Below are 13389 nucleotides of genomic sequence, written 5' to 3' on the forward strand. Positions count from 1 at the left end.
ATGCGCGCGAAACAGGTCAGTTCCGGTTATTTTTGGGTCCCCCCTCGTATGGTGTTTATTAGTTTTGTCAGTGTTTTCAAACCACCTTCTCCCAGTAACTTAAGCACATCTCCAGGTACATCATCATCATCATCTCCTGTCGCCTTTCCATTCCTCATGTCCTTGATATCTTTTTCCACCTCACTTTGTAAAATATATGGTCCTTTCTCGTCTGCATCTACTTCTTCTCCCGGTTCCACTTCTGGCCGATTAGGTCGATCATATAGTTCTGTAATATAATTTTACCAAATTTTCAGCACTTGCCTCTGATCTACTATTCTATTCCCCTGGGAGACTTCGATGCCAATATTTTGAATCCCATGGTTCTCTTCCCATCCTAGTTCTTTTGTCTTCATGTACATCAAATCATAACGTCCTGTCCTTCGAAATTCTATAATCTCATTACATATCTTCTCAAGATATTCCTTTTTGGCCCTGTCCATGGCTCTTTTCAATTCATTCCTCAGTCTCCTGTATTTCCTCCTGCCTTCTTCATTGTTTACATTCTTCCATTTCCTTTGCTCCTCCATTTTACTCATCATCTCCTGTGTAACCCACGGTTTTCTTGCTATCTTTTCAACTTTACCAACCAAACCACTGACAGTATCTAACATGTATTCTTTTATATTGTTCCACTGCACTTCAGCATTTCCACTTTCACTTTCAATTGCACTAAGTTACTCTTCCAGGGTCTCCTGCACGCTTTGTCTTTGAGCATATAACTTCTCCAAATCCCATCTAGGTCTGCACTTTTGGAATCTTATAATTTTCTTCAACCTGGTTCGAAACTTGGCAACCTATTTGGTCTATGAAACCAATAATGAAAATATTTACATGACCATATATTTAAAGATATAGCTGCAGGTTCAAACCATATGAGAATTTTATGAGTTATTTTAACATTAATAAAAGGTAATCTTAAAGTAAATGTTATTTATAAAATATATATATGGCATTTTAAGACTCTACCTGAAATCTATTTGGTTTTCACAGTTTAAACCCTACAACAGCTTTTGTCAGAAGATCTAAAGATTTATGACATGGTGACCCCTCCCCTTAAAATAATATATAAATTTATGTATCCCACCAAGGTCCCTATCAGGTGGCATGGTGACTTCCTGTACAGTCAAGCAATGTGTAGTTCTACACACTTTAGGCTCTACAGTGACAGCAAGAACTTAAACAGCTTTATAGTCTCAGTATGCTATAAAATGTTCCTATACTGTCATGAAAGGTGCAGTTCTGCACATTGTTGTAGGTCCCTATCAGGCTGTATGGTGACTGCAGGAACCTAAATAGCTTTGCAGCCTCTCTACACTTAGAGTAAGCTACAAAATGTTCCTGTAGTCATGAAAATATTTGTAGAATGTTTCACTGAATGCAGCTGCATTTCCAAAAGCACATAAACTAGATGTGACTTGTAAAACTGTGCATGGATACAATCCTTTTGAATAATTCTTCAGAACTTGGTGTCCCCTCCCCTCTTACAGGAAGATGCAACCACAGAGGGGTTGTGACCAACAGTTTGAGAAATCATGGCTTATAAAATTGTGTGAGGTGCTCTTCATCGAGTTCCCAGGATCAAAACATTTTCAGATTGAATGAAGTTATATATTAAGTGTTGCATCTGGATGATTACAAAAGCCATCAACAATATACTACCTTGTAAAACTATAATGTTGTCCCTATGCTTAATTAATTAAGCACTATGCCATTAAGACATGAGGGAGTGGAGGTAGAGCTCCACTGTTCTTGACCTCAGCACTAAATGAAGATGAGTGGTCAGCTTCACACCCTGGCCACTTTACCCCAGGAAAAAAGCCCTTGGTATCCATAAGCCCTGGAGCCAGTCTGCATGCTGTGGAGAAGAATCCAGTCCACAGCCTTTTGCTTTACTGACTCTATTAGTTGTATAAATATTCTAAAAACGTACTTGACACCAGTGTCCATTAACTTGCCTGTAGTCAGTCAGTATATTACTTAAGCTCTGTTGAGATGGTATATTTATACCAAAGGGTATCCTATACATCATGTAATGGCACTCCTAATATAGCACTGTTTGTAAATGACAACAGAAAACTCAAACTCAAACATTACTGTCTTCTGGGTGTGACATCATGTAATCTGGTAATGATCTATCACATTACATGGGGTCACATCCAGGAAATAGTAATCTCCACAGATACAGCTATGAATACTCCAAATTTCACACATTCCAGCATTGTCCCTAAACCTACATGGAAGCACAAAACAATTCAAATGTATTCAGAATGCGGTTGTGTTACTACAGCAGCTATCGTACAAAAATTTTGTGTTCTGGCAAGCAAAACTGCTACGCACAGTTCAATCATGTTTACCGTATTTCCAGAGAGTTTGCTACATGTCCCTGGGGACAGTTGGTTGGTAAAGTCATGGCCCCAAATGTGAGAGAAGGGCTGATGCTACTTCCGATCACATCATGACTAGAAATCAGCAGGTTCTCCACAGACTTACGCCTGTAAGTACACAACGCACCTCCACTGGATACCCAAGGAACACTGTACTACTGCCACATGAGCCTAAATCCATATAATAAACACCTAACGTATATTGAACTGAAATAAATCTAATATAATTGTCTGATCTCCTAAACGTATTCAAAATGGTTTTCTGAGATGTGACACCATGCAGTACAGCGGGCAGGTGCCAATACTTCAGTGGAATGATGCTACCTGCCTATCAAACCACATAATGTAACATTTCAGGACAATGTAATCTTAATGTTCACTGTCATAAGACCCTCACATCTAATACTCCTAACATATTAATGAATTTTCGGTTTTCTCAAGTTACCATATTCATGTCTTGTATCCAGAATACAGGACAGAACTATCCATGATATTACAAAGTTAAACATTTTTTGTGAGTCAGCATTTCCACTGATAATAATATCTGTATGGATATTAGTAAAATTAATATGCATTTTTAAAACTACATACTTCATTTGTAACATCCTTGCAGTTAACATACCTTTCTTTCTAAACTGACACTTCCTGAAAATTTACAGAAGAATGATTATACAGTCAACTCTCGATTATCCAGGATAATGGTGGAGATGGAAATCACGATTAATCGAAAACCCGGTTAAGACAAATTTTATTAAAAGTAGTACTGCAATAATGTACCTTCATAATACTATAGGCCTACCTGTATTTAAATTTATTCAACCTCATTTTTATGTCATCTCATGGCCTATTTAATACTTTTTTTACATTACACTGAAATATGAATTAGTTATTTCAATCACAGTCTTCAACAACATCGAACATTTTTTTACGAATATTCACACTTAACACTTAAAAAAAATTTAATATTGTCGTTTTCGTGGCATTTTCCTTTTTCTGTTGAATACTTAACACAACATGCTTCCTTTTACACCCTGACATTTTGCTAACGCACTTGAAGATCTATACAAAGATACTAACTGGGGCGATGTATCTGTCCTTGAAACTTTCCACAAATCCTTGCATTCTTTCACCCCTACCCTAGAACATTGTGTTAGCATAACGGGACCAAAGAATGCAGAGCTCGGTTCACACTAGTGCAAAAATAGTGTTACAACTCGCTATGTGAAACAAAAGTAAATAAATATTAAACAACATAAGCCTCAGTAGCGCCGGTTAAGCCGCAAACCGGTTAATCCGCCCCCGGATAATCGAGAGTTGACTGTATTGTCATGCTACTGATCATCATGATATCATCCTGAAACCAATTTTAACATTCTTCTCCCATGTTCCCTTTTCTTCTGGACAGTCAGGGCTGTAGTTGAGCCAGGGCAGTGCTCCAGTACTCTTTTGTATATTGGGGCTGCATTGCTTTTAAGGCAGTGATGTCAAACATAAAGTTCATATAGCCTGTCTTATTTCTAACCTCTCCACTTTCAGTTGAAAGTCAGTCTCTGTATATAGATTTTGTGAGCTATTTATTGTTCAATTCTGCATTTAAAAATGTAAATCCATCATTAAGAACAGCCTCATGTCATAACTCATGGCCAATTTTTAAACTGCATGTCTGCCTTCCAGGGCTCTTTTATGTTTAGGAATACACCCATACAAAGTCTCTTCAGATGAAGTTAACTAGCCAAAATCTTGTAGTAATTTCTTGCTTCCTCATCAAACAAATTCAGATATGTTCATGATCATCGGTACTTAGTATCCAGCACAAAAAAATATTATTATTCTGAAAAAGATTACTGTCTTCTGGGATCTTATGCTATGTAGTCCGGTAGGCAGAACTGCTGTCACCATCTCCAGGAAAAAAAAAGGAAGCCAAGCATGGAAAAAATGAAACAGATATAGTGAAATGTAGGACCAGACCCTGAGTAAAGCAATACAAATAAAAAAAAAAGCATAATCTTTCAAGAACACAGTGAATTGGAGAAATCCTGAGTGAACCAACAGAAAGCAGAGGGAAGTTAGGACAGAGTAAGAAAGCAGTACCCTTCAGAGGACCATTTTTCAAGGGCAGAAGGAATGAGGGAATAGAGAAAGCACTGGCACAGTAAAGGGGGGGAAAAAGAAAAGGAAAAAGACAGATAATAAAATAAATAAAAACAGGGACTTCAGTGAACCAAACGGAGTAGAGGGCAGCTGAAGGTTATCCTGAAGGCCAAGACAGCAGGCTCCCTCAAAATGCTGGTATCCATCAAACAAACTTCACAGTATCACATCCTAGAAGACAGTTATCTTCAGTCACTGCCCTGAGAACATCAACCTCAACTACATTTCTTGGTCCACAAACAGAGAATTACTTCACACACTGAATATATTATCACTAAACCAATTTCAGCTTGCTTTGCTATGAGAACAGCCAAATCACTAACAAAAATAGATACTGCACTTTTAAAATTAGTTCACTGTACTTATTACCACTCTATCATACAACATAATCATCTGGCAATATTCAACAGACAGCACAAAAGTATTCAGTGTCCAAAACAAAATCACTAGAATAATGGCAGCCTCCAGTACAAAATTATTTTAAAAATCTAATATACTTCTCCTGGCCAATGGATTATTGCCCTCATTTCTGTCAGTCATTGTGGGCATACGGAAAGTTTCAAATTCAAATATATGCAATACAAACACATGACAAGACACAAGTATGACCTCCATATGACAAATGATGTACTACATGTTATCAAGTTAGTCAGCAATCAGTGTGATATTAAAGCATTTAAGCCAGCTTTACAAGTTTACTCTACATAAGTTATTTTAAAATTCTGAAATGCTGTAAATGTGTATGTAGACATCTATAAATAACTGTAACTTATGTATCTATCTATATTTGTGTTTAAATTAATTATTTGTATAATGATACATTCTACATCCTTCACTTAAACTATGAAGTATCTATGCAATGTAAAGATACTCTACTTCTAATTCTAGCAGACTTTTCAGTTTAAATTAATTAAAATTATTACATGAGCTGCATGGACTTACTACATTCTACTGTGTGGTAAAGGTCTAAAGAATCAGCATTCAGATCATGTATGCTGTCCCTGATGCTTAAAACTCAGATCACATTACAGTGCCACACATTTCCTATGCTATGCCATATCCGTCATGCTCACTACTATTCAGGGATAACAACATTGTCCAAAAGTCACAAAGAAATTTTTGGGTGTTATGTGAATGTTATATCTGTCCATCTATATGTGATCTAGTACTAGAACCTAAACTATCTGAAAGATTTCTTCAAACTTAATATGTGAAATTTTCAATAAAAGATGGGAAATTCTGATTTCTGTCTATATCAATCCACGACAAAGCCTATTACGGCCATATACTGATTTTTAAATCTATTCCATAAGGAATTTCACATTTGTTCCAAAATCTGATACAGAAATTGCACTTCATTATTCCAATTATTATATATAATAAACTTCAAAGACTGCCATTGGTAATTCTGTGTATTACATTATGGAGCATATCCTTTCCAAAGGCCACACCATCCGAGCCATAGCTCAAGCGGTTAGTCGCTGGCTTCCCACTGCAGCAGCCCAGGGTCAAACCCGGGTCTGGTCAAGTGGGATTTGTGGTGGACAAAGTGAGGCTGGGGCAGGTTTCCTCCAAGTACTTCGGTTTCCCCTGCCAATCTTCATTCCACCAATTGCTCCACAATCATCCTCACCTATCATCTGGGGTTGGTACAATAGGCCAGAAGTGGCCACAGTATAATGGACTTAGTCCCACTCCACTAGCTCAAGCAGTTAGTGGCTGGCTTCCCACTGCGGGGGCCCAGGTTCAAACCCGGGTCTGGTCAAGTGGGATTTGTGGTGGACAAAGTGGCGCTGGGACAGGTTTTCTCTGAGTACTTCGGTTTCCCCTGCCAATCTTCATTCCACCAAATTCTCCATCATCATAATCACCTGGGGCAGGCTACAATAGGCCAATCAGTGGCCACCATGCTGAGAGGACCCAGTTGGACTCTACACCCTTTCCAAATTTGTTACATCACAACTGAATGGAAAGGGGTTATGATGATGCTGATCATGTTACGTTTGGTTAGTTGTCAGTTTAATCTAGTTAACCATTTCTGACACTGTTTCATTTACTTTTCGCAAGTTTTCAATACTTCTGTATTTTGTAATGAGCCTAGCTTGGTGTGACAGCCTGAAATGTGATCTTACATTTTGCAAACCAAATAATTTAAAGCAGGGCTCAAAAATTTTTTGCATGCAAGAAATACTTTCAATTTGACTAGAGCTCCCTGGTACACTTATTTCATTTAATGTTACTATTTTTAGTAGGCGATGAAAACATATAAAAATACAGGTTTCATTGGTAAATCTGAAGCTCAAATATTAATATTTATTTCATAAGTTACATCAAATTCTATATAACAGGATATAAAATTTTACAAACATGAAAATTTAACAATACAGACATCACATCAAAAGAAGATTACATACTACTACAAAATAATATGAAAAACATACTAATATGCATTTATCTCAAAAAATGATAAAGTATTACATTGCATTCTGTAAATTTACATATATAACTACTAACAGTTAACCTTTAACTTAGGTCCAAGTGGACATCTGTAAGGCAGGAGCAATATTTCAGCCTAGCAATATTCATTATCAAGAAAGCAGATTTATTTAAGTAAAACTTAAACAGAACTGGACAACTAAGGATAACGCTAATTTGTGAGGTTTGGATACTTTCATCATTCATTACATTCCAGGAAGTAACTCCTGAAAATTATACAAATTAGAAGTAACACAATTACTACTACTCTCCCATGCATTGACAGTCTACCCAAAATTGGCCTGTGCTCCACTGAGAGACCATGATTGATGTCTTGCCTAACTCCTGATTTAAAGAAGCAGTTTACAATTTCAATCTTCACTTTTCAGAAGAATAAAACGCTGAACTAGATTACAGCAAATAAGATCTAAAAGTTTGTGATGATGGTAAATTGTTACAAGTAATATGTTTTTGGACATTATCCATCATCTTGTCTGTTCTTAAAAAATCATCCTGTTTCTTTTAAAAACACAATGTTTCGGGGACAGGGGCTAGGTTTTACCTGAGGACGGGGGCAGAATCCAGTCCCCGAAACGTTGTTTTTAAAAGTAACAGGATGGTTTTTTAAGACTAGACAAGATGATGGATAATGTCCAAAAACATAATACTTGTAGTTTACAGCAATTTTGTGGTCAAACAAAATTCAGCTACAAACTGGCCTGTTCAGAAACATCAGCATTATGCTGAACAAATGGGATCAGAAGCAACCAAACAGGAACCAAAAGGAACATTTTCTACATTCCCAATCAATGTCAGCATATAAGCAGTATTCTCTGTGTTACAGGGTTGAGTAGTGACTTACATGATGGATCGCTTGCGAGGGTCCTCCATTTTTCTCTGCTCTCTCACTCCCCCCATAGACCACCCTGAAGACACATGATATCAAATACCATGTGGAGTAACTGACATCAAACATTGCAGAAGCAAAATATAATGACAATTTCACAACAGAATATGAACGAATGTAACTTACAAAAGACCCAAAATATTATACAGACATCAAATTTTCATATAATGTACAGAAAAGGCAACTTAATTAATTTAAGTTGTTTTTACTTTCATTTCAAGTAATTTCCACAGGAAAGGTTTATCAAAATATGCATGGAGGTTCTGTTATCATTCCCACTCACATGTCAGAATCTGATGTTCAAGATATCAGACTAAATAGGGTAAACTAAAGATATTAGTAAAATTCATGACTCAACAAATATTGTTTCAGTTCAACAGTTAAAGATATTAGTAAAATTCAGGACTCAACAAATATTGTTTCGGTTCAACAGTCAATGGAATGAACATTTCATTAACCATAAAACTCAACTCACTCCAGACAGTCTATTTTATTTATGGTTTATTTAAAGATGTTGTCAGTAGCTGAGAATGGCTACAGCCAAATGGCAGGATGAGTAATAAATAAAGAATTGGAAAGGATATGGTACAAAGCAGTGTCAGTTTGTTTTGATTTTAATATTATATTGTAGCAACCTGTTCCACACTATTAATTAATTAAGAAATGTCTTTGATGCTCCATCTCACATGCAACACTTTTTAAAATTTTTGTTTAAATGTTACTACATATAGTATACATAATGCATCTTTTAAACTTCTTTAAAAACCACACTGTCCACTACATGTTATTTTCATTGTTAGTATTTGTATTGCAAAATAAAGTTCTTTTTCCATCAAACACTGATTCTCATACTATTGATACTAGACAAAGACAAGATTTGTATTTACCTCAAGCTAATTTAACTATTTATCAAAAAGGAGTTTATTATGCGGGTATAAAAATAATCAATAAATTGCCCATAGAGATCAAGAACACATCTAATAATTTTAAAAAGTTTAAGATTGTATTAAGGCATTTCTTGAACACTCATACATTTCATACTGTAGACGAATATCTAAATAGATAACTTTTATTACTGTTGTATTCATTGTACTGTCTAGTTGTGTAATACCTATGTATGTATTCTATGCTCTATATTATTTTATGACATGTTCTATATCCATCTTTGGATCTCTTGAACTTACAATAAATACATTACAAATAAGTTTAAAAGATGCATTATGTACATATGTAGTAATTTTTAAACAATTATTTTTTAAAAAGTGTTGCATGTGAGATGGAACATCAGAAACATTAGTTTTGATATACTATTCTGCCATTTGCCTAGAGGGACTGAACAAAACCATCAAACAGCCCAGTCAAGACAGACCATCTCCAGGCCAAGACTTGACTGGGGTCTCCTGAATATGAAAGAGACTGCTACACACTCAACCACAATTTTCGGTCCATCGCAGATAAATAAGAAGCATTTCTGTGTAAGCCCTCTCAGTGTTATTTAATGAAAATTGTATTTTCATATATCATCTAATCACACCTTCTTTACTAATGAAATGGAAGCAAAGCAAAAGAAAAAACCCTTAGACTTGAGCGTAGCTATAGTAGGTAAACCTGAAAAAGACACTGGAAGGTCAAGGGCCTGCAATCTGATGAACCAGTATATAAAATACAGTTCTCTTTTGTAACATTCCAAATTCTTTCTTTACATTTAATGCAGATTTCCTGCAGACAGAAAAAAGTTATGTATACCATTTGCAGATACCATAAACACTGTTCTAAAACCCTCTTGAGCTATATTCAGTCTGATGCTGTAAAAGACTCTGCAATAAAGATAACAGCCACACACACACCCGTTTCTTCGCCAAGATATGAACTAGCAATCTCGCCATAAGCATGCCAGTATCATCCTCTACAAACACCGTTACTGGAGCTATAGTGAACTCGAACTCCAATTCTATACATTAAGTTATATATATTCTCTACAATATAAAAGTACTGCTGTATTGTGGTTAAAAATCCGGAACTACCATAGGCTGCATAATGACAATACGATTTCAGTTTGATCCAGATGTACAGTATAAAAAAAATCAGTTTTGCAACATGAGGGGAAAGAAGTTACTTACGTCAAGTTTCAAAACTAAATGTCAAAGACTCCTTTGCTTCTTTCCAAGTCTTTTTTGGGAAAGGTAGCAAACAGGGAAAAACATACTACACAATTCTGCATATAATCTGCATAAAGTACTGCTGCAACATTTGCAATGCATACTAGTACGTTGGAAATCAAGAACAAACATTACATCTATGAGAACATAAGAAATCAAGAATATGTATTTCGTTGCACTTCCTTCCAAAATCAATCACTGACCAGGCAACTTACATTAATCCAGCTGCAGTACACTGAACTTCAATGTCGTTCATAGTATAGTCGCCTGGACAGAACTTTGAACTCTAGGGAGATATTCCTCCTTGGCTTTCAAACACACTTCATAGTTACTGTAAAAATAATGGGCAGCTATTTAGCTCGGATTCATGCCTACATAATTAGGTGAAATCGTATTTCCGTATATCGGGTTTCATCGGGAATATAATCTTTCTATCGTAATTGCCTACGTTCAACCTTACTAAATTATTCTGCCATCTTACAGATAATCACAGCACTGTCTACATCTATGTACTAAAATGAACATACTCGTGTACCTCCTACAATCTTGCAAATTCTCTACTCTTGTGCCGTATAATCTGTGGCTGCAGGAAAATCGATAGATGATAATATGAGAGCAACGAAAGATCCGTGACGACGAACTTCATGTATATTGTAACATGACGGCTGTGAGAAACAGCATACTAGAGCGCAACTGGGAATCCGCCAACGGACGATATCAAATACCAGAGATAATTATTCCTCGGAGCAGGGTGAAGGACGTGCTGACCGAGCTACACAGTGGACCGTCAGGAGCCACTAAAACCCAAAATAAGTTTGGGCAGCGGTACTACTGGCTCCAAGCGAGGAGAGACATCGAAAAATGGTGCTGACACTGCGACATCTGCGCCGCCAGCCGTGGCCCACGGACCAGAAACAGGGGCCAAATGCAACAGTACAATGTCGGAGCCCCGTTCGAAAGGATAGCAATTGATGCAGCTGAACCCTTCCCGCTGAGCGAACATGGAAACCGATATCTCTTGATCGCAATGGACTATTTCATAAAATGGCCGGAAGCCTACGCCATCCTAAGCCAGGAGGCGTCGACAATAGCAGAAGTTCTCGTCACCAACTTCTGCCGCTTCGGCATACCTCGAGAGTTGCATGGTGACCAAGGCCGTAACTTCGAGTCTCGTCTGCTACAAGAAGTTTTGCAACGCCTGGGAGTGAGCAAGACGCGCACCATGCCCCTGCCCCCGCAGTCTGACGGCATGGTGTAACACTGGAACGCTACATTAAAGCCATCGAGGAACATTTACGTAGGGTCGTCGCATCCCACCAGAGGGACTGGGATGAGAGGTTACCCCTCTTCCTCCTAGCTTACAGGGCATCCACTCACGACACTATGGGCTTGACCCCAGCTAACCTAGTGTTCGGACGAGAATTCCGACTACCCTGCGATCTACTGTTTGGAGTACCCCCAGACAAGGAACTACCCACAACCGACTATGCGGCAGACTTAGTGGATCATCTACAAGACATCCACAATTATGCCCGGCAACACCTGAAGCTCGTCAGTGACCGAATGAAAACTCGGTACGATAAACTAGCCAACTCCACTGGGTTCCACGAAGACGACAGTGTGTGGCTATACCGCCCAGCCCGCAAAAAAGGGAAATCACCGAAACTTCAATCCTCGTGGGAAGGCCCTTACAAGGCAGTAAACCGAATAAATGACATAGTATACAGAATCCAGAAGAGCTCTAGGTCGAAGATGTTGGTAGTACACCTGGACTGGCTCCCGCCCTACTACGGAGCTGCTCGGGATGAGCACCCATGAAGAAGGTCGGCGGAGGCAGCGCCCCCGAAGACGAACGCCAAAAGAAAGGAAATACCGTTAGACTGTTCGGGACGAACAGCCTTTAGAAGGGAGCAATGTAACGTGCTATCTTATGGTCATCGCTGCGCAACGGCCACAATAGGAAGTTAACAGCCTACAATAAGACTCTACGGTTATGATGAATACCTGGAGAGTTTCCACAGCGACAACGCAATAACAGTGGGCCATCGCCTGGGGCAAACAAACGCGTTTCCTAGGAGATGAAAGGTAACGAATTGTTCGAAGCATTGCATAGCAACTGCCGAAGTTATAAAAGCCCAGCTTCGACAAGACAATGGACTTACTAACACAGATTATGACTAACAAATGACAGACCCAACCTCTCATCAGAGAGGGCGCCCCAAATGAACAGGACAGTAACTTTCATATAAAGAAAAAAAAAATCTCTGGGGCTCGACACCAAGACAGACAGACTGACCGACCGTCAGTCGCAATGTGACTTTGACTTGACAGTTAGTTGCAGTCTAGCAGCCGACAGAGTAACAGTGAAGAATAGAAGACTTCACCGAGATCAGTGGTACAAGAAGTAATTATAACGGTGAAGTAGTGGATAATAATTATACTTGTAAGTGTGTAAACATGTGTCGAATAAAGATTCGTTGAATCTGAAACCAACATGAATTTATTTGTCGCGTGACATACCCAAACACATGAAAATATACTGCACCAGCTTAGTTACTTGATATTATTTGCAGCTCACATTCAATTGGTAAAATACAACATAGCAGCAGGTTACAACATTCATTTTAGTTCTTTTAAACTTTCATAAAATAATAAAAAAATATAGCAAAAATAATATAAAAAATTAAAAGCTTATTAAACGGAGTATATACAAAGAAATTAACAAAATAACTGGACAATTTGTAAGCACTGCACTTAACAAAAGTTTACTGCAGAAAGTCATGCATGTCATCACAAATCACCCTGATTTATTACACAGATATGCTGACATAAGAGAACTGCTCCAGTATTCACACTTTACACTCCAATAGCAGGGTTTGAAATGAGGGGTAGACACCATATACTTCATTACAGAGCACTTCATTTTGACGAAGCCATTTCCAATGCTTAAGACATCATAATTCTTGTTCCCAACAATTATATATACTGGGTCAAATTCACAAGCCTAAACTGTGATTGTTTCCTTTTTAACATATGTGGTAACTGAAGAAAGCAGTCTTCTGGGATTTGGCACCGTGTATATGTGGTGTTAACCGACGTTTCAGAGGAACGTATCGCCTCCATCTTCATGGTAGAAGGAAAAATATAAGAAATCCGCAAGCAAAGAGACCGTGAGAATCGGTAAAAGCAGACTGGTGTTGGAAATATACACAGCTATGTGAGAGCAGAGAAGGAAGGGGGGAAGGGCAAGTATACAAGTCAAAACAGTAGT

At 37.9% G+C, this 13389-nt stretch overlaps 1 protein-coding gene across 9 annotated transcripts in view; it reads right to left on the reverse strand.

The window, feature by feature from the left end:
* LOC111872458 (protein Aster-B) overlaps nucleotides 1-10660 on the reverse strand; it is a 49460-nt gene extending 38800 nt beyond the window's left edge. For 5 of the 9 annotated variants that reach the window (XM_033754705.1, XM_033754709.1, XM_033754708.1 and 2 more), the window contains exons 1-3: nucleotides 10334-10660; nucleotides 7915-7978; nucleotides 2397-2534 (exon numbers count right to left, since the gene is read on the reverse strand). In XM_033754705.1, the coding sequence (XP_033610596.1) occupies nucleotides 2397-2534; nucleotides 7915-7970 (194 nt within the window). In that variant the 5' untranslated portion in view covers nucleotides 7971-7978; nucleotides 10334-10660. The remainder of the gene's footprint in view (nucleotides 1-2396; nucleotides 2535-7914; nucleotides 7979-10333) is intronic. The other 4 variants (XM_033754703.1, XM_033754706.1, XM_023866404.2 and 1 more) reach the window with 4 other exon arrangements.
* Nucleotides 10661-13389: the final 2729 nt, after the last annotated feature.

The sequence above is a fragment of the Cryptotermes secundus genome, unplaced genomic scaffold (genome assembly GCF_002891405.2).
Source record: "Cryptotermes secundus unplaced genomic scaffold, Csec_1.0 scaffold505, whole genome shotgun sequence".
Classification (NCBI taxonomy): Eukaryota; Metazoa; Arthropoda; class Insecta; order Blattodea; family Kalotermitidae; genus Cryptotermes; species Cryptotermes secundus.